Below are 17929 nucleotides of genomic sequence, written 5' to 3'. Positions count from 1 at the left end.
CTGAAAGTTAGTCTGGCAAAGTGCTCATTCAATCCCATTTCCAATCCGTCGAAATCGAGGCACCAATCAGAAACGTTGGGGCGGGCTTTACACGATGACGACAGCGCTGGGATTTTGAAGCAGATTTTGTAGCCTACATTACAAAGATGGATGCCGCCGTCGAAAATCACTCGTTTGAATCAGCTATCGCGTCTGTTTTAAGCGATTTGAACGTTTCCTTTTTGTTAAAACCCGAGCAAAGAACAACACTCGGCCGCTCTGCATACGTCATCTCCTTCATCGCTCTGATTGGGTTTAGGTCTATCCGCGACGTCCGTTGGTGACGCCTCTCTGGAAATGATTTGTCTATGACGCTTTGCCAGACCATAACTCAGTTACAACTGAGAATGGTCTGGTTTTAACCAGGCTACTGTAACAATGCAAAGGCAGTCAAATTAAAACAAAGGAAGACTAGACATAAAAAAATTATAATAAACTTTATCCTGTAAACGTGTCATTCACAGCTTCAGTACATAATGCAGTAAATAAATTCAATAAACAGGATTCTGCCTCTGCATTCTTATTGTATTAGTTATTTAAGAGTAGATTCAAAGCAAAATACTTCGCACATTATCATGGATAGCAAGATTGCGAATAAGCTCGAGGATGCCATTTTTACAGTCACGATGAAACGGAAGTAGCGACAGATCTTCCGTATTGTGATGTCCATCCAAGTGCAACAGATATTCGAAAAACAGTGTCTTTTTCCCCCAGGAAGATCCATTTATGACATCTTGACAATGAAACGTCCATGGATTGTGTACAATAAGATCTATAATATGCATTCAGAAAATAGATAAGGTGAATTTTCATTTCACGACTTTAAAGCGAACAATAAAAACAATGATCGGCACAAGAATGTTTGGTTCGCACCTTTATTTTGTTACAAAAGAAAAGAGACAAAGAGTCAAATAATATGTTAAGTTCCAACCACACCAGTTCACTGTTTCTCTGCGTCCGCCTTTGTTTGTTCAGTCTTCTCTTTGTCGTCTTCGTGGTGCCCATCACTCTCGCTGTCACTGCTGCTGCTACTACTACTACTACTACTACTACTACTCTCGTCATCATCATCACGATCGTCATTTTCCTTTTCCTTCTGTTCTCTGTGGGCCGCCGGTTCCTCCTCTTCTGGTTCTGAGCTCTCCTGTGGTTCCTTTCCTTGAGGAACCTGCTGTTGTTCTTCTTCTTCTTCCTCCTCCTCCTCTTCCTCATCCTGCTGCTGTTTCTTCCACATCTTGGCCATGGCCAGCAGTTTGAGGTTGGGCTGATTGGCAGCATCCTCTGGGAAGATGTAGTCGTAATATTCTTCCCAACCTGCATCCGACTAATAAACCAATGACATCGTGTTAGGCATGACTAGTCGATGCAAGAAAAAACACCCACAAAACTGACACGAAAAGACTCACCCCATCCTCCGCTGTGATCTTCCTCCTCTTCTTCACCTTCTCCGGCAGGAGTTTCTGGACTCTGTCCTTGTTGGCCATCGATCCAAACTCCTCCTCATAGTCTCTCCAGGACTCCAGGAGCATCAGACGTTCCTCCTTCTCCTCACAGCCCTGCATACTCTTATTGGCCTCCTCGTAGATTTGTCTGCATCGCTGAATGCGGTCGTCGCTGTCAATCGACATCTCAAACTGCGCATAACTGATCCAGACCTAGAATACAACGAGATTGGAATCAAACGAGTCGTAATTTATTTAAAATGAGCATGTTGTGTTGGCATAATTTTGATTGCTTACTTTGACATGTTGAGTCCGCTGTAACAGTCTCTTGTACAGTCCTCGTGTGTTGTCGTATTCTTCTTGCTCGATCTCGAAGTCGATGTATGACTTCCACAGCACCTGACGTGAACAATACAGAGCAGAAACAGTTCAGAATCACCTTTAACCCCAGATTGTTTTTTTAATGGAACCTTTAAAAATACAAAAAAGGTTTAAAAAAAAAAAAACATGTGTTTTATGTTGAGTACCCTATTTGATATATCAGGATTTTATGGCTCATACAGTACGATATAGTGAGAATATGGAGCTCGCCTCATACTGGAGGAGAACATATCTTAATTTTATTCAAAGGTCCAAACTAAGCCAAAATATGCAATTTGGTGGAGTTGCTGATATTTTTATGGCCAAAAAGATACAATTCTGGTAGCTTGTAAATTAATGAGATCTTTATAACAGACTACTTGCATGATAAAATCACATAAATATCAGTTTTTGCTCTATATTTCCCAATTATACGTCTTAGTAAGATGATATTTAATTGCTTAGTTTTATGATCAAAGCTCTGTAGTTTCAAAACATATTACAATAATTAAAATTATAATTGAAACATGAAAAAAATAAACGTTCCTCAAAAGCCTAATGGATGGTATTATATACTGGTCTGAACCAGACTTTGATCAAAATTAAATGGGAAATTGGCCTTAAACTTTAACATGACTTGACGTTCTGACCTCTGGCATGTCCAATCGTGGTTGTCCAATGGCCAGTTCAAATATAGCTCTGGCCCGTTCTGTGTCTCCCAGGATTGTCTCCAGCTCAGAAAACTTGATCCAGGTGGTGCAGTTCTCTGGACTGAACTCCAGGTACTTCTCGTAGAGCTTCCTGCAGCGGTCAAACTCCCTCAACTGTAGCTCCAGCTCAATGTAGCCTTTAAACAGTTTGTTTTTGGGACATTTTCCAATGGATGTGCCCTGATAGGACAGAGGTCAGAGGTTATATACACTACCTAATAATAAACTTAAACCATTCAAAAGTTTGGAGAACATTTTTAAAAGAAGTTTCTTCTGCTCGCCAAGGCTGTATTTATTTAATCAAAAATACAAAAAAAAACAGTAATATTGTGAAATAATATTATTGTATTTAAAATAAATGTTTTCCATGTGAATATACTTTGAAATGTAATTTATTTCTGTGATAAAATCTGAATTTTCAGCATAATTTCTTCAGTGTCACATGATCCTTCAGGAATCATTCTAATATGCTGATTTTCTGCACATGAAACATTTCTGATTATTATCAATGTTTAAAACAGTTGTGATGCTTAAAACTTTTGTGGAGAATATGCTAAATATTTTTTTTAGGATTCTATGAAAAGCATTTTTTTGAAATAGAAAACTTGTCTAATATTATACTTTTGATAAATTTCATGCGTACTTGCTGAATAAAAGTAAACACTTACCAGGCCTCGTCTAGCATTCTGGAGGTTCTTTTGTCGGATTTCAAACTGCCCATATAAGAGCCAAATCTTGGCAAATGTAAACTGAGAATAAAAAACATGTATAATTAGAAAACTATTTCGTCGCTGCCCGATGAAACTCACGTATGTCCAAAACGGTTACTTTTCAGGAAGTGAAAAAAAAACGTAATTTCAAAAGCAGTTGAACGTAGCGTTGTCATACTTGGTACGACAACTTTAAATGTAACCATATTCTTGCCAGTGTAATGATATAATCCACATTTGACCAAAATCGAGTTTAAATGGACATACGTGCATATTTTACAGTAACGGTGGTCGATACGCGTTTTTCCGATCATTAATTAGAATGACCCAGTCGCGTTTCATATTGACAGATGAATAGGCTACGCTCAGTTTATTAAATAGCCTACGTCTCAGATTATTAATACGCTCAGTTTATTATATCTCTCTTGCAAACTATGAAGGGACAATGAATCAATACACTGACATGGCAATGCTAGACTGATAGGGAAAGATGATAGGGAAGCACAGGCGAAGCACTGCTACTTGGGCGCAGAGATAGGCTATCAAGCAACACCTGAAATAAAGCTTGCAAATTTGTTGATGAAAACATTGATTAAAATGAAGATACAATTTATACAAAACGAAATTTTCAAGCAAAAATAATATTCGAAGATCGCTGGGTATTATTTGATTATTAGCATGTGAGCAAAGCGGAGCGGTGTGACGCTTATAAGTTAAAAAACTTAAACATACGTTTCATATTTATGTTTAAATAATATAATGTTTTTTTTTTTTATTTCATCTATGTTGATTATATGAAAACGGAACCGCATGAGATGAAAAGATAGGATCATAAGATGACCAATAGGCCTATATCGGAAAACATTTGGAATGGGTCAGATTTTGATCTACTAAGTTTTGTTTTGTAGAAAGCCTTTCTTTAAATTTTATTTCGTTTTGTATAAATTGTATCTTCATTTTAATCAATGTTTCATCAACAAATTTGCCTGGATTAATAAAAAAGAAGCACTTCATATGAAGTGTGCATTTCTCTCTATAGGCTCGTTCACTACTGCGAAGATGGCGAGTCTGCATCGTCAACTTTATCAACAATTCAAATGTTTCATGCATAATCATTACTTTCGCCCGTTATTTGTGGCAAGCTTTATTTCAGGTGTTGCGTGATATCTCTGCGCCCAAGTAGCAGTGCTTCGAATCTTCACGAGACCGGCGAGATGCATCCATAGGGTGGGAGATACGCGGCGTGATTGACAGCTTTGACACCAAATGGATATACGTGAAAATCAGATGACATGATTTCACAACTTTTCATTGGTCATTTAGATAATGTGAAGCATGCTGTATACGGAAATGAACCTGGACATTCTATCCGTCGAAAAATCTCAAAATCGGCAAAATGGACATACGTGGTTTTCATCGGACAGCGACGATTTACTAATTCAACTTAGACATTGTAGCTACAGCAGAATGTAAAATCCTTTCACAGGAAAAAAATGCAGTCAAGCACAACACTGTCATTTTTACACCTCTTGACATGGTTGCAAATTCTCCACAAGGGAGCAGAATAAATAATTGTTATGAAGTTTAAGGATTATTTCACCGCAAATGACATGGTTGTGAAAATAATGTTTTAACCATTAAGACGATAAGTCACCTTTTTGTGAGGTATAACCTCCAGACATGCCTGGTACACCTGCCTCGTTCTCTCAGGGTCCTAAACAAAACGTACATATTTTGAGGCAGTTTGATGTAATACATGTAATTACAAGACTCGACTGAATGCTGAATACTTCAGCTGTCTATCATACCTTGACCTCCAGCTCCTCATAGAGAGCGTAGTTAATCCACAGGTAGATGTAGCGTCTCCAGTGTCTCTTCTCTTGGATGGGGGGTATGTTGGCTATCGCTCTCTCATACACTTCTCTAACTGTGTCCGCATCGGCATCACTCTCCACCAGGCGCAGGTAATCAAACCAAGCATCATAATTATGTGGGCTGGCCTATACAGGAGGAAATTATGTTAATAAGCAACACAGAGTCATTAAGAAAGAAACTGATGCTTTGCATTTGTGTAAAACTACTAACTGGTTTAGCAAAGACCAAATAGTTTCCATCCGAAAAAGAATGACAGAAACACCACAGATTAAACTCTAACAATACTCAGAAAACCCTCAAAGATGATCTGAAGTTGTCTGGAGAGTCTGAGGCATATATATAACTTCAGGGCATTTGGATATTCACTTAAAATGTGAGTCTTGACCAGGTGATTATATAATAATAATAATAATAAATACAATCATGCTTTACCCACCTTGACTTCCTCTTCATACTGAAACCTCCTTTTGCTGACGATCACGTCTTCGATTCCCCTCCTGTCTCCAAACCTCTTCTCAAACACGGTGTAGTTCTTAAACAGCTCCTGGGCCTGTTGCTTGGGGATTCGGTCCAAAGCGTATTTATAGATGATGCGAACTCTCTCAAACTGAAAGACACAAAGCCAATGGTCACACATGAAAAGGAAACATCTTGTTTATTGGATGACACGAACACAGGATGTCATACCTCTTTCTGCTTCTCCTCAAATCTGGCAAAAGCCACGTAGAGGCTCTCGCTGATGTGATCCTCACCAAAAAACTCCACGGCTCTCTCAAACACTTTCCTCCCGAGAGCGATGTAGCCGTGCTTATCTTCAAAGTTAGCGTACTTGATCCAGTTCTTCACTTCAGGATGGACCATCACGAGTGCTCTGCTGTTAAGGAATGTATCTACATTCTTTACAGCCATTCAATCTCAAATGAGAAATTATATAATAAACATGATTTAAATGTATTCATTTGTACATATTTCAAGTCAAGTAAAATGTTTTTGTATAGTGCTTTTAACAAATACACACTGTTTCAAAGCAGCTTTTTCATATTATTGTCTATAATATCTTCATGACTTAGTCGCATTTAGCGGATTAGAACTGGACAATCTTATTTATGATTTAACGCCATATCAGCAGCAATGGCTATATTCATGGCAAAATCAACAGTATTTAAAATAATTGTTTTAATTATGATTACAATATCATTTAAATACATTGTTTACAATAATTTAACAATTTTGTCTTAAAAAACAATCAATATACAAAAACATACATATATAAAACAATAGTAATAATAACAATTATATAGATCTTTCAATTTAATATATGATAGAAATTCTAAAATTATTCCAGGAGAAACCTTTTCAAAAATGTCTATTAATATATTTTCTGGAAAAAAAAACGTTGTCTAATATAATTTTTTTTAAATGTACATTCTATTAAAATGTGTGTATGTTTTACACAAGAAATTCTTACACAAAACCCAAACCAGCTTCTCTACCCCTTTCAAAAAATATGAATGAGTGAGTCTCTAAATATCATGAGTCTCAATTCTACATCTAGTATAAACAACCTGGTAACGATACAATCAATCAAACAGTTTAGGCATGTTATATAGAATATAGTGTATATTTGCACTACATGAGATTACTGTATGTATGTATGTATGTATGTGGATAAAGCTGGACAAACTTACATATCCAACTTTATACAGAGATAGATGATAATATAGTTACATTTTGCAAGAAAATATATCAATCCACTGGGATTTACTTTTTAGTATATATATATATATATATATATATATATATATATATATATATATATTGCTTAACGTGAATGTACTGCATGTATCCGAATTCCAGATAAAGTTGGGTATAATATTTCAGTAAAATAGATCATTAATGAAAGGATATAATTCTCATAGATGCTCCGGGCCTTGTCCACCTCCTTATAGCGCAGCTCAAAGTTGATGTAAGAATGCCAGGCCTGTTCCTCCGGCTCCCACTCCATCCAGCGCTCAAACACCTGCCTGCAGCCGGCAACGTTCCCCAGCATCTCCTCCATATAGGTGTACTTGTACCTGGTGTCACAAAAAAAAAAAAAAAAAAAAAAAAGAGTATCTTTGTCTGAATACATTATTGTCTATATTAACAGATCGCTACTGAGATTTTAAAAATGTGATGCCAGGATTTCTGAGTATATTCGATACTTTCAAGCGCTTCCATGTGTATCCGTGTAAGCGCTCTGTGAAGAGCATCAAAGTTTTCTATTTACAGCACGTTTCATGCAACTATGTACACTGCAAAGTTTCTGGATTGACAACTGTATTTAAATGTGCGATTCAATCCAAAACTGCAATGATTGACAGTGATATAAGCACAGCTGTGCAGACGGGACAAAACAATCTGATACTGTACGTCAAAACAGATATGTGCATTCAATCTTAGAGAGTAAATGCAAACTAATAAACTTTCTAAAAAATGTGTATGTTTGTCTTGTCCATTCTATTACTAATTTTTCACTTGATCTTTTTATAAACAATGTTTATTTATAAATATTTCAAGGCTACCAGCATTATAAATAATTATTAATAATAAAATAATATAATTTAATATTTTTATTTTCAAGTAGTTCAGTTTTTCAACAGTTTTTGCTATGGTACCCAAATTAGTACTGAGAATCTGGAATTGTGGTACCGTGACAACCCTAATATAATCATGAGGAGAAAGCGTACCAGAACTGATTCACACGGGGCAGGATGGTGATGGCTCGGTCCCAAATGTTGCGAGAGTGATTCACCTGCCGGTTCTTCATCTCCATCTCTGCATACTTCAGCCACAGTGTGATATTGCGGTGATCCACATCGAGCGCACGCTCGTAGATGGAGCGAGCTCTGACAACAATGAAAAGAAAAAAGTTAAGGAAATCACCTCCAGTCCACAATTCAATCAGTAGGCGCTGAACAGAAACTCACCTCTGGACCTCTTGCAGGCTCTCCTCCCATTGTGCGTACTTGATCCAGTTGCTGATGACAGTTCTGTTCTTCCTGATGTTGTCTTCAAACGCCTGAGATGAGAGAAAAAAATGAACTTTATTGATTTCTTTGGTTTATATATATATATACACAAGTCCTTCTCAAAAAAATAGCATATTGTGATAAAGTTCATTATTTTCCATAATGTAATTATAAAAATTAAACTTTCATATATTTTAGATTCATTGCACACCAACTGAAATATTTCAGGTCTTTTATTGTTTTAATACTGATGATTTTGGCATACAGCTCATGAAAACCCAAAATTCCTGTCTCAAAAAATTAGCATATCATGAAAAGGGTCTCTAAACAAGCTATTAACCTAATCATCTGAATCAACTAATTAACTCTAAACACCTGCAAAAGATTCCTGAGGCTTTTAAAAACTCCCAGCCTGTTTCATTACTCAAAACCACAATCATGGGTAAGACTGCTGACCTGACTGCTGTCCAGAAGGCCATCATTGACACCCTCAAGCAAGAGGGTAAGGCAGAAAGAAATTTCTGAACAAATAGGCTGTTCCCAGAGTGCTGTATCAAGGCACCTCAGTGGGAAGTCTGTGGGAAGGAAAAAGTGTGGCAAAAAACGCTGCAAAACGAGAAGAGGTGACCGGACCCTGAGGAAGATTGTGGAGAAGGACCGATTCCAGACCTTGGGGGACCTGTGGAAGCAGTGGACTGAGTCTGGAGTAGAAACATCCAGAGCCACCGTGCACAGGCGTGTGCAGGAAATGGGCTACAGGTGCCGAATTCCCCAGGTCAAGCCACTTTTGAACCAGAAACAGCGGCAGAAGCGCCTGACCTGGGCTACAGAGAAGCAGCACTGGACTGTTGCTCAGTTTTGCATGTCATTCGGAAATCAAGGTGCCAGAGTCTGGAGGAAGACTGGGGAGAAAGAAAATGCCAAAATGCCTGAAGTCCAGTGTCAAGTACCCACAGTCAGTGATGGTCTGGGGTGCCATGTCAGCTGCTGGTGTTGGTGCACTGTGTTTTATCAAGGGCAGGGTCAATGCAGCTAGCTATCAGGAGATTTTGGAGCACTTCATGCTTCCATCTGCTGAAAAGCTTTATGGAGATGAAGATTTCATTTTTCAGCACGACCTGGCACCTGCACACAGTGCCAAAACCACTGGTAAATGGTTTACTGACCATGGTATTACTGTGCTCAATTGGCCTGCCAACTCTCCTGACCTGAACCCCATATTGTGAAGAGAAAGTTGAGAGACGCAAGACCCAACACTCTGGATGAGCTTAAGGCCGCTATCGAAGCATCCTGGGCCTCCATAACACCTCAGCAGTGCCACAGGCTGATTGCCTCCATGCCACGCCGCATTGAAGCAGTCATTTCTGCAAAAGGATTCCCGACCAAGTATTGACTATTGAGTGCATAACTGAACATAACTATTTGAAGGTTGACTTTTTTTTGTATTAAAAACACTTATTTTATTGGTCGGATGAAATATGCTAATTTTTTGAGACAGGAATTTTGGGTTTTCATGAGCTGTATGCCAAAATCATCAGTATTAAAACAATAAAAGACCTGAAATATTTCAGTTGGTGTGCAATGAATCTAAAATATATGAAAGTTTAATTTTTATCATTACATTATGGAAAATAATGAACTATCACAATATGCTAATTTTTTTAGAAGGACCTGTACACTATGATGGTATTGACAAAACCCTTTTTTGGACATGCAATATGGTAATACCATATTTTTCTGGACATGTACCATGGTAAAGTCATGTTTTTAAACTATCAATCATGACAATAATATGTTCTATTGCATGTACATTGCTAATGCTATGCTTTTTGAGGCATATGCCATGACAAAACAATGTTTTGTAGACGTGTAATATGGTAATACCATGTTTTGGACATGTACTATAGTAATACCATATTTTTCTGGACATGTACCATGGTAAGGTCATGTTTTAAAACCATGATAATATGTTTTATTGCATGTACACTGCTAATGATATGCTTTTAGAGGCATATACCATGACAAAACAATGTTTTCTGGACATGTCAGGGATTGCAAAAATCGCTAGCCCAACGTCCCGGGGCTATTGAGTTTTCCAGTCGGGCTACCAAAATGCATAACCGGCCTGCCCGACGGGCTATCTGAAATAGTGTAATCAAATTCCTCCCTTTATTCACATTATTGACTAGTTATTGTAAGGAAAAATATGACTGCGCAAGTTTTTGATCATGCTGATTTTATCCGCAGCGAAATTTCTCATGAATGCCTGTTTTAAGAGAAACACATGATCAATAAAAATTAAATCTCCACTTTCACATGAATGCTTTACTTTGCGTGTCAGAATGTTTGAATCCATGTGCTAACACACTATCACTGTAAAGCTGCTTTGAAACAAAAAAATCTGTATTGTAAAAAGCGCTACATAAGTAAAGGTGACTTGACCATCATATATTCTGCAATATAAACAGCATAAAATAATTAGATTTTACACCATTTACTTGCCTCAAAAAAGTCTGGTATTATTATTATGTATTGCTACACTACAATATGTGAATTATTTAATCAGAAAATTAACACGTTTATGGCTGCTATAAATCTGACCTACCACAAGGTGACAGTGTTTTGACACTGAATCTTTTTGCCCTGACAAGGCAGTGTCAGTATTTTCTGCTGAAATAGGTTCAAGACACCTGAAACATAAAACCCCAGCAAGAAAAAAAAGAGCAGAGAAGTGGAGACTGATGCACAGGAGGAGAAAGCTGACGGAGACGCTATGCCTTCAACATCGAGTGGGGTTTACTCATTTGTGACTTCAGTTGATATCTCCGATTCAAAATCTGACAGACTGATTCATGTTCCATACTGTTCACACAAATTTCATGTCAGTTAGAACCAGATGCATATTTGTATTGATGATTCTAATTAGATTTTTTTATATTCGATTGTTGATATTAGTGTTTTGAAAAAGTTTTTGATTGATGTTTTGACTCCTAACCAATTTTCTACATTAAAAATTGTCTTTTTATTTGGGCTAGTAAAATTCATTTCAGGCTACCAAAATCTGAATAGTGCCTGCCAAAAGGGCTACCAGCAATTTAGAAATTTTGTGAGGCCTGCATGTACTATGGTAATACCATATTTTCCTGAACATGTCATGTCAGGCACATACTATGACAACCATGTTTTCTGGGCATGTACAATATGGTAATGTCATAGTATTGCCATTGTGCATGCAAAGAAAACCTTGTTTTATTGCATGCACCTTGCTAATATTATGTTTATGAGGCACATACCATGACAACACCATGTTTTCTGGACATGTACCATAGAAATTTCATGTTTTTAAAACATGAACCATAACAATATCATGTTTTATGCCATGCACCTTGCTAATGCTATGCTTTTTGGGGCAAATACCATGACAACACCCTGTTTTCCAGGCATGTACCATGGTAATGTCATTGTGTTGCCATCGTACATAGTTTAAAAACAAGTTTTATTGTATGTCCCTTGCTAACAATATGTTTTGGGGGCACATACCATAACAACGGGATATGTACTATGGTAATACCATATTTTGGCCAATATCCTGATATGCTAATATATCATGGTACATGCTAATAATAACCATACAGCACTACTATGGTATACATCAGGCACCATGGTACTATATTTTGATACCATGATGATGTATTTTTGCAAATAATGTCGTGATCATACAGATATATGGCGCTCATACCTTTCTCTTCCTCAGTTTATAGTCGTTGAGCTCTTCCTTGTCTGTGATCTTCTGTTTGGGTGGAGGAGGCAGCAGCTCTAGCTCTCTCTCTTTCGCCTCTCTGAGCAGCTGCTCTGCGGTGATTTGCACCTCCGCAGGGGCTTTATTCTTCACCTGAACACATAACGTACAATAAATACACAATTAAACAATGTTTAACACGTTTAATTACAACTCAAAATATAATATTGCAGTTGTTTACAGAGGAACACAACACAACAACTTCACGTTGTTTACATGCTAATGCTAACTCATAAAACATTATTTGTTACCTTCGCCACTTTCGGGATTCTCTGTTTACCCGCCGCGGTGGACGCCATGATTATTACGCTCCTGTCACTTTGGTATAAGGAACCTTTACGTGTTTATTTACGTTTTTAAACTTCGATAACCCGCTAAAGCATTAGCGACGTTTCAATGCCGTGTGTCGCGAGTCGCGTCTGTCGTGACGCGCGCTGTAACCTTTGACTTCAGCTACGTCATGGAGTCCCGTCACCATGGTTACAGGACGCTTGCTAACGGTTAGTGAACCTATTTTTTACAGTCTATGTTAGCGAACTGCAGATGAAATATTACATGCAAATTACTGCTTTTAAAACACCGGTTTTTAGTATCCTCAAACGGTCTGTTTATATTGTCTTTATATGACACTTTTCTTCAATGTAACTGAATGAACATTGTTTTTCTTATTTATTGTGTACGAGTGACGAAGCTCTAACTAAACATACGTAAATAATCCAATTCAGTGTGTGTCTAAACGTTTGACTGGTCGCGTAGACATGAAAATAAAATAAATTTTACAGCTACAACATAGTTTGTGTCTGTATGTAATCATATTTGTTTATTGTATTAGATTTAAAATGAGCACCATCACTTCATCCACTGGTCAAGCTGAAAGTGTGACTGTGAGGAGGACAGAATGGTCGGATGCTGAAGAGATCGATCGTCTGATCAGGCCTGCAGCTGTTGCTGTGTTTGGGAGACTCAATGTCATCCATCTTCTGTAAGTGTTAAGAGTCAGTCAGTTAAAATGAGTTTGTTAAAAGTAAAAAAAAAATAATAATAATCTAAATGAATCCAATATATATACATACATATGTATATCGTATATATATGTCACACACCTATATTATATAAACTCAAACATCTTTTAGATGTGATTAATCGTGATTAATCCATTTGACAGCACCTATATGTTATATATAATTACACACATACAGTATTATATATTTACAAACTTTGTTATATATACATGTATTTATATAATATATTTATATATTTCTTATATCTGATTAAGCTTGCATCATTGTTCGTTATTTTCCTGTTTTTTTACTGAACATTTACTTTGAAACAATCTGTATTGTAAAATGCGCTATTTGATTTTGGTGTGAAATATGATATTTTCTGAGCTGGATATTGTGATATTTACCCATAGATTATATAAACTCAGGAAACGTTATAAACATTCTCAGGTCACAGTCAAAATCAGAAGTAGGTTATTGCTCAGACTTGTTTCTTTAGGCTTCTTTACACAGCTGATTTAAGGCTGCTCTGTGCTTGCTCACAATTCTGTGTAAAGACATAATGCTGCATAAAAGCCAGACTTAATCATGCCTGCTCTGACACACCTCAGCTTTTGTAGTACTAATGTACACTATTAAAACTGCTGTGTAAATGCATTTATGCCACAGTCTGTGTAAAGACACCGGATTGCCAGTTCAGAAGCACTTCTGTGCCATATTTAAAGTGTAAATTGGACAATTATAAAGGATATTTTTGTTTTCATTTCTCATTGCAGTGAGAAAGCAAATTTAGCCGTGACCCTGAGCACCACTAAGAGTGTAGTGCTCGCCCATGCATCTTTCTCAGATCACCCCATTGAAGAGCTGGTGGATCAGGCATGCTGGGAGAATTTACTTCAGAATCATGTAGATGGCCAGAAATTCACTGTAAGCAAAGCAAATATGCCAATGTGTCCATTAATATTTAACATAGATTTTTTTAACTCCCCCTGATAGTCTTGTTTCTCTTTTTTCCAGCCCATGAACACTCTTTTCCTGCGTCTTTTTGTGGCTCAGCCTGGTTTCTCCATAGGGGGCGCTAAAGAGATAGTGAGGTAAAAGCAAACTCCTTTGTAAAGGTGAACAGGCTTTGTGAAGTTCACCTATAAGAATTACAGTTCGGCCCTTTTACATGAATACACACAGTCTGCTCATTGGTTTATATTTCACTTAATAAAACCAGACAGATTTGTCTATTGTTATTTAGTTAGAGTAAATATGACCTTAGGCAGCACAAATTGTATTGACTGTGCCTTCCTGTATCCACTCAATCATGTTATATTAAATTTCATGATCAAAGATTTTTATTTCCTTCCGATGCAACTTCTAGAACAGTTTTCAATGCCATTGTGGAGCTGGAATACATCTGCCTTCTGACTCCCTACAGAGGCTCACTTGGTAAGAATTAATATCACTTTGGATATGTTTTGTATGCTGGCATTGACAGTAACATTGTTCAATATGTTAAGGCATGTTTTCTGTCATGCTTTTCATATCAGGGGCAGCACTGGAGAAGATCTTTGAACCCCTGACTCCTGTTAAGGAGGAAGTTCAGTATTCAGCCTACGTCTGTCATCGACACAGTCACTGCCCTCGACTTCACATCCGCAGAGCCAGGTTTACAAACACTTCTCACTCACTCATGGACTGGTGAATCTCATGGAAATGGAGAAGAGCATGGCTGGGTCATATTTCACTGCATTGTGACATTTTGTTCATAAGAATTAAGCACATTTTTTAAATACATTTTAATTTAATATTATATATATATATATATATATTATGTGTATTTTATTAGATTTTTAATTAATATAATAAATGTTAAAATATTGAATTACAATTTATATTTATAAATATGTAATCTTTTTAATTGTAAAGCGTTTTAATATCATGGTACTGTTATGCTAAATTTATGCTAAATTTGTTAAATTTAAAATTGTTAATGTTTTCTGTATTAGTGACAAATATTTCAATAGTCTTGTATTAATGCAAAACTAATGAGAATCCTCAATAAGAACAATGAAAATAACAAAGAACTACAAAGTAAAACATCCATGAACTGTACAATAATAGGGGGAATGTGCTTAATTGACATAAAAAATAATGTCACAATTCGTGAAAAAATCGTGATGGTCCTAAAATATTCATTTTCTCTGTGCAAAATATAATTTCTCTATTTTTCTTCACTTGTATTTGGGGTGAAATATGACATAGCCATGTTTCTGTGAAATTCACTCAGACATTTGTGTATTTCATCTAGTGTAAAGCCGATCATAATCCACGTCTAGACTGTTTTTGTCCTGCTGCACACAGTTTCTATCAAAATAGGACATTTGCAGCACAGCGATGAATTAAATTCCCGATGCAATAACTTCAAATTCCCCAGAGTAGAGGATCTCGATGACATCATGCACATATTTGCGGAGCAGATCACGCCACTGGTGGAGTCCCACGGGCCGTACTTCCTGTCTGAGCTCATCGAGGCTCAAGATGAGGAGAACCATTCAGTCGTCTGTGAAGTTAGTCACGGTCGTTGTTGTTTTGTTTTTTTTACAATTGGGAGCTTATCTTTAGAGCTAAACAATGAATGTGGATATTAAAGCTCAGATCATTTGTTTTAAGAAGAAGGTCATTTTTCCTATTTTTTAACTTAAAATCTATCAGGTTTTTCTCTTAGACAACGAAATGGAGAGCAACTAGAGAATTTTGTATGCCTCTTGCTTCTATCTATTGAAAAACCTGGGGCAGAAATTGTGTTAGTTGGTGTTTTCTCAGGAATGACAGGACGACAGATCGCCCCACTCTCTCCCCTGCGGCGCATGCTGACATGTGTTCATGCGACATATGGCAGATGAGAGCTCATGCCCTGCCAAGACATACTCACACTGAACATATTGTGTCCAGACATCTGTAGCAGTTTTTCCTTTTGTCTGAATGTCCCATCTATTCAGCAGGACAACTGTACTACATTGCCCAGGAGGATTACAAAAAAAACAGTTTTTCCAGAGAAAATTCATAAATTATTACAGAGGTGTTGTTTTTCTAGGTCTTTTATGAGAGTTTTAAATTATATATGGGCGAATTTCATGAAATCTGTCAGGAGCATGCCCAAGTTATATTTAACCCCAAAAATAAAAAATAAATAGAAAGGAATTATATGTTTCTTTAAGAAAAATTAGCCTATTTAGTACCATTATTGTACCCCAAATAATGATTATCATATGATTAAAAAACTCATTTTTACTGTAATACAAAGAATGCAATATTATTCTACCTGTTTATTAACTACCTGTGTGTGTGTGTGTGTGTTCTTACACAGAGTGAAGGAGCTGTCGTAGGCTTTGTCACTGTAAGTGGTCAAATGGATTTGAAGCTTCTCAATCAGTGCTATGAACTTGGAGCATTTGAAGGACTGAGAAAGACAAATTCAGCACATCAAGAGGAACCACCAGAAGAATCGCAACCACTAGAGGAGGAAAACCATGTCACTGATGCCCAGGAATCTTCTGAAGCCAAAGAACCTGTGCAAGTGAGTTTCAAAAGACACGTTCAGCATGTTTAATGGTGCTCACTAGGGATCATTTATGTAGGATTTCCAGCTCCTTTACTAATCTAAATGAAATTCACAGGGTGAACTGATGGCAGAAAAAGAGAGTAAAGACGAGCCTACTGGCATATCTCAGGTCAGAGCTAAACATCATCTTTGAGACATTTCTCACTTCTTTTGCATTTTAATTATGGTTACTATATTTAGGAACCACTACAAATGTGGTTCATGTCAAGTATCTCGTGTAAAATGCCTATTTTTGTCTCTCTATTGATTTTTCTAACTAGCTAGAGTATGTTGAGTCAAGCATCAAAGACACAGTGGACTCTAATCCAGACGGGCCTCCTAATGCATTCTCCATCCAGCTCTTCACCATGGAAAAGAAGTTTGAAATGAGGTAAGGACGTCTTAGACTAGTACAGAGTCTAGAATGCTAGTAAATTCCAAAAATAATGACAAAGAAATGGTAAGTAACACAATGAATTAAACTTGAAAATTTGAGGTAGGAAGGCTTAAATGGAATTTTCTTGTAAAACCTACTCTAATAATCTTTGTTTTATTTACAACCTTTAGATATTATTTTTTACAGTGTAAAACCACTTAAAACATTGTAAAGCCTGCCAGAACATTCTAGCAACAACCAGAACAGCCATTTTAATTCAAGATGTCATAGAGAGGGTGGACAGGTTTCATGAAGAACTCTATTATGACTTCTTTTGGTGCAAGAAACCATGACTTTAATGGGAAAAGCTATAAATGTGTAAAAAATATAGCTCCTCTAAAGTATATAAGCTATCAGTTATCAGTTAAGCTACTGGTTAAATGAAATTTGGTTAAATGAAAACTGTCTGGCCGAGCTCCAGTGGCTTTCAGTGAAGAGCTGTTGTAAAAATCAGTCTGAGTGTTATTTGGCTCCTGCTGAGCTGGTCTGTGTGCCACCTTATTGGCCAGCTGTTGTGGAATATGGAGGCCTGTCCCACCCACAGAGCATGAACATGTAATTAATGAGTAGAATGCTTAAAGTGACAGCGGGACCAACTAGGCCACACTCGCTTTCTAGTGCCCAACATGGCAGCCTTTCTCATTGCTCTTACGGGACAGATGATGCTCATAAATGATCATTTCTGTTGTCGTCTTCTTTCCTCAAAGATCAGCCGATTTCTTGCCGTACCTGTTTAAACTTTTTCCGGTAAGTACACAAATCAGCTCATTAAAGGAATCACCCAAATACTCAATACACTGAAGTATTAATTCACCCAAAAATTAAAATTGGCATCATTTACTCCCCCCTTATGTTGCTCCAGCTGCTCTATGACTTTTTTTTCCTACAAAAAGTACCAAAGGTAGTTCATAGATTATAGATTATTATGAATATTAAGTTTTTGTCATATCTGGA

General features: G+C 37.0%; 2 protein-coding genes across 2 annotated transcripts in view; one reads left to right on the top strand and one right to left on the bottom strand.

Annotated features, from left to right (window-relative positions):
* Positions 1 to 900: 900 nt before the first annotated feature.
* On the bottom strand, positions 901 to 12380 carry crnkl1 (crooked neck pre-mRNA splicing factor 1). Its single transcript, XM_056243377.1, has 14 exons — positions 12198 to 12380; positions 11887 to 12039; positions 8106 to 8197; positions 7866 to 8024; positions 7045 to 7211; positions 5824 to 6002; positions 5573 to 5743; positions 5070 to 5261; positions 4916 to 4975; positions 3220 to 3300; positions 2492 to 2731; positions 1779 to 1880; positions 1446 to 1694; positions 901 to 1363 (listed from the first exon to the last, which is right to left on the bottom strand). Exons 1-14 carry the CDS (start codon positions 12243 to 12245, stop codon positions 980 to 982), a joined length of 2277 nt encoding a protein of 758 aa, XP_056099352.1. The 5' UTR covers positions 12246 to 12380; the 3' UTR covers positions 901 to 979.
* Positions 12381 to 12780: 400 nt separating this feature from the next.
* The window catches only part of cfap61 (cilia and flagella associated protein 61), a 37363-nt gene continuing 32214 nt past the window's right edge, over positions 12781 to 17929 (top strand). Inside the window, exons 1-10 of the mRNA XM_056243376.1 lie at positions 12781 to 12928; positions 13724 to 13874; positions 13965 to 14041; positions 14317 to 14384; positions 14486 to 14603; positions 15373 to 15505; positions 16306 to 16515; positions 16616 to 16669; positions 16821 to 16930; positions 17683 to 17722. Coding sequence (XP_056099351.1) covers positions 12786 to 12928; positions 13724 to 13874; positions 13965 to 14041; positions 14317 to 14384; positions 14486 to 14603; positions 15373 to 15505; positions 16306 to 16515; positions 16616 to 16669; positions 16821 to 16930; positions 17683 to 17722 — 1104 coding nt within the window. The 5' untranslated portion in view covers positions 12781 to 12785. The remainder of the gene's footprint in view (positions 12929 to 13723; positions 13875 to 13964; positions 14042 to 14316; positions 14385 to 14485; positions 14604 to 15372; positions 15506 to 16305; positions 16516 to 16615; positions 16670 to 16820; positions 16931 to 17682; positions 17723 to 17929) is intronic.

The sequence above is a fragment of the Rhinichthys klamathensis genome, unplaced genomic scaffold, assembly GCF_029890125.1.
Source record: "Rhinichthys klamathensis goyatoka isolate OS25496 unplaced genomic scaffold, OSU_Roscu_1.1 h1tg000787l_1, whole genome shotgun sequence".
Lineage (NCBI taxonomy): Eukaryota > Metazoa > Chordata > Actinopteri > Cypriniformes > Leuciscidae > Rhinichthys > Rhinichthys klamathensis.
Note: the sequence above shows the minus strand (reverse complement) of the source record. Positions and strands in the feature narration are given on the sequence as shown.

Bases quoted from the DNA above. Each gene is read 5' to 3' on its own strand.
- crnkl1 (XM_056243377.1), bottom strand. From the start codon at position 12,245: ATGGCGTCCACCGCGGCGGGTAAACAGAGAATCCCGAAAGTGGCGAAG. The intron at 7,212-7,865 runs GTACGCTTTCTC...TTGTGACACCAG, and splicing joins CCCCGTGTGAATCAGTTCTG to GTACAAGTACACCTATATGG. The intron at 6,003-7,044 runs ATATCCTTTCAT...ACAGCAGAGCAC, and splicing joins CCGGAGCATCTATGAGAATT to TCGTGATGGTCCATCCTGAA.